The sequence below is a fragment of the Acanthisitta chloris genome, unplaced genomic scaffold, assembly GCF_000695815.1.
Source record: "Acanthisitta chloris isolate BGI_N310 unplaced genomic scaffold, ASM69581v1 scaffold27488, whole genome shotgun sequence".
Lineage (NCBI taxonomy): Eukaryota > Metazoa > Chordata > Aves > Passeriformes > Acanthisittidae > Acanthisitta > Acanthisitta chloris.
This window is the reverse complement of record NW_008689049.1, coordinates 323-2,671: the sequence shown is the minus strand read 5'-3', so window position 1 is coordinate 2,671 and position 2,349 is coordinate 323. Positions and strand designations below refer to the sequence as shown.

Below are 2,349 nucleotides of genomic sequence, written 5' to 3'. Positions count from 1 at the left end.
CACCCCCAGGGACCGCCCGGAACGCCCCCAGAGATACCCCGGGACTACCCCCCTTGGGACGCCCTGAGACACACCAGGACCCCCTTGGGATATTCCCGGGACGCCCCTGTGCCTCCCCCGCGCCGTGATGAGCCTTTTCGGCTGTTGAGTGTCTGACAATGAGATTTGCCACATGCACTACCAGCTGAGCGTGGGGGAAGGGTCGGGGAGGGGGTTTGGGGGTTCAGGGAGGGTCTCTGTGTCCCCACGGAGCTGTGACCTCCCCATGTCCCTCCAGGCCGCCGCGTGGTCGTTGTTCGCTGTGAGGGAATTAACATTTCCGGAAACTTCTACAGGAACAAGTGTGAGTGAAGGGGTTGGGAGGGGCAGTGCCTGGGGACCCCCCAGTTTGGGGGAGGTTTGACCCCTTTTCGTGTTCCAGTGATGTTTGTGTCAGTTCCCGGACCCTGAACCCTCCCAGAACCTCATTTTGGGGTGTGTGACTTATTTTTCCGTTTCAGCAAAGTCCCTGGAAGCCCCTCAGACCCCAGCCCCTCTGCCCACCCTCCATTTTGGGGTCTCTAAACCCCTTTCACCCACCAGTGAACTTTCTAGGATTCTCCCTGAGACCTCTGAATCCCCATTTTGGGGGTCTCTAATGTTTTTGTCATTCCAGTATAGTTCCTGGTGTTCCTGAGACCTCTTGAACCATTGTGACCTTCCCCCCACCCAATTTTGGGGTTTCTAGCCCACTTTCACTCCCTCAATGAAATTCTCACAATTCCAAGACCTCCCTAGACTCCCAGCCCACCTTGACCCCCTGACTTTGGTGTTTCTAACTCCCTTTCCCCTTTAGTGAAGTTCTTGGCCTTCCTGCGCAAGAGGATGAACACAAACCCCTCCCGAGGGCCTTTCCATTTCCGTGCCCCAAGTCGCATCTTCTGGCGCACGGTCAGGGGTGAGTAGGGGCTGGAGACCCCTTGGGACCCCCACCCAGGACTTCCCAGAGCCCTCCTGACCCCCCCTGTGCTCCCCAGGGATGTTGCCCCACAAGACCAAGAGGGGCCAAGCGGCACTGGAGCGGCTCAAGGTGTTTGATGGGATTCCTCCTCCCTATGACAAGGTACGGATGGCCTTGGCACCCTAAATCATCCCGGGACCTCCAAACCCATCTCTGGGATCCCTTTGAGTGCTGTGGGACCTTCAGATTCCCCTGGGAACCTCCCAGATCCAGCCCTGGGACCCCCATATCCAGCCCTGGGACTCCTAGATCTTTCCCTGGGACCCTCAGACCCATTTCTGGGATCCCCTTGAGTGCTGTGGGACCTCCAGATTCCCCTGGGAGCCTCCCAGATCCATCCGTGGGACCCCCAAACGTATTTCTGGGATCCTCTTGAGTGCTGTGGGACTTCCAGATTCTCTTGGGAGCTTCCCAAATCCATCCCTGGGACCTTCGAATCCATCTGTGGAACCTCAGCTCCATTCCCAGGACCCCCACATTGTCTCTGGGATCCCCTTGAGTGCTGTGGGACCCCCAAATTCTTCTCGCACCCCTTCAAATCTATCACTAGGAGCCCCAAATTGCTACATGGGATCCCTGCATTTCCCTGGAACTCTCCCTAATCCATTCCTGGGTTTCCTGTGATTTCTGTGTGCTGCCAATATCCCCCCCCAGATGCTCCTAAATCCACCTTTTGGGATCCCAACCCCCAGACACCCCCAAATCCACCCTCCAGCACCTCCTAAACCTCCCATTGTCAATGATGTCGTTTTTACCTACATTGTTCGATGCACCCTGAGAGAAACTGAAACACTGAGACTTTGGGACCCCCCTCGGACCCTCCCCAACCTGCTCTTGCACCCCCAAACCCTCCCAGTGACCCCCAACTCTCCCCAGCGCAAGCGCATGGTGGTCCCAGCGGCACTGAAGATCATCCGCCTCAAGCCCACACGCAAGGTGAGCTCTGGGGAGGTCTGGGGGGAGCTCCCCTAGGCCTGGACACCCTCCCCGGGCTTGGGGGACCCCCCTGACCACCCCTGCCCCCACAGTTTGCTGTGCTGGGCCGCCTGGCACACGAGGTAGGCTGGAAGTACCGGGATGTGACAGAGGCCCTGGAGGAGAAGAGGAAGGAGAAGGCAAAGCTGCGCTACAACAAGAAGAGAAAGATGATGGTGAGAGACCCTGAAATTGGGGTGGGGGACTGTGGAAATGGAGATCCCAAAAAAGGGGAAGGAAACCCTAAAAATGGGCAGTGAATTCATAAAAACAGAGGAAAAGGTCTTAAAATGGGGGAAATGAGCTCCAAAACAGAGGAGAGGAGCCGCAAAATAATGGGGAGCCCCTGAATGTGGAGGAAGCATTCCTAAAAT

General features: G+C 56.9%; 1 protein-coding gene across 1 annotated transcript in view; it reads left to right on the top strand.

The window, feature by feature from the left end:
* Positions 1-277: 277 nt before the first annotated feature.
* The window catches only part of RPL13A (ribosomal protein L13a), a gene marked incomplete at both ends in the record, with an annotated part of 2,200 nt that continues 128 nt past the window's right edge, over positions 278-2,349 (top strand). The window contains 5 exons of the mRNA XM_009081290.1: positions 278-343; positions 836-937; positions 1,017-1,102; positions 1,877-1,936; positions 2,029-2,151. Of these exons, the coding sequence (XP_009079538.1) occupies positions 278-343; positions 836-937; positions 1,017-1,102; positions 1,877-1,936; positions 2,029-2,151 (437 nt within the window). The remainder of the gene's footprint in view (positions 344-835; positions 938-1,016; positions 1,103-1,876; positions 1,937-2,028; positions 2,152-2,349) is intronic.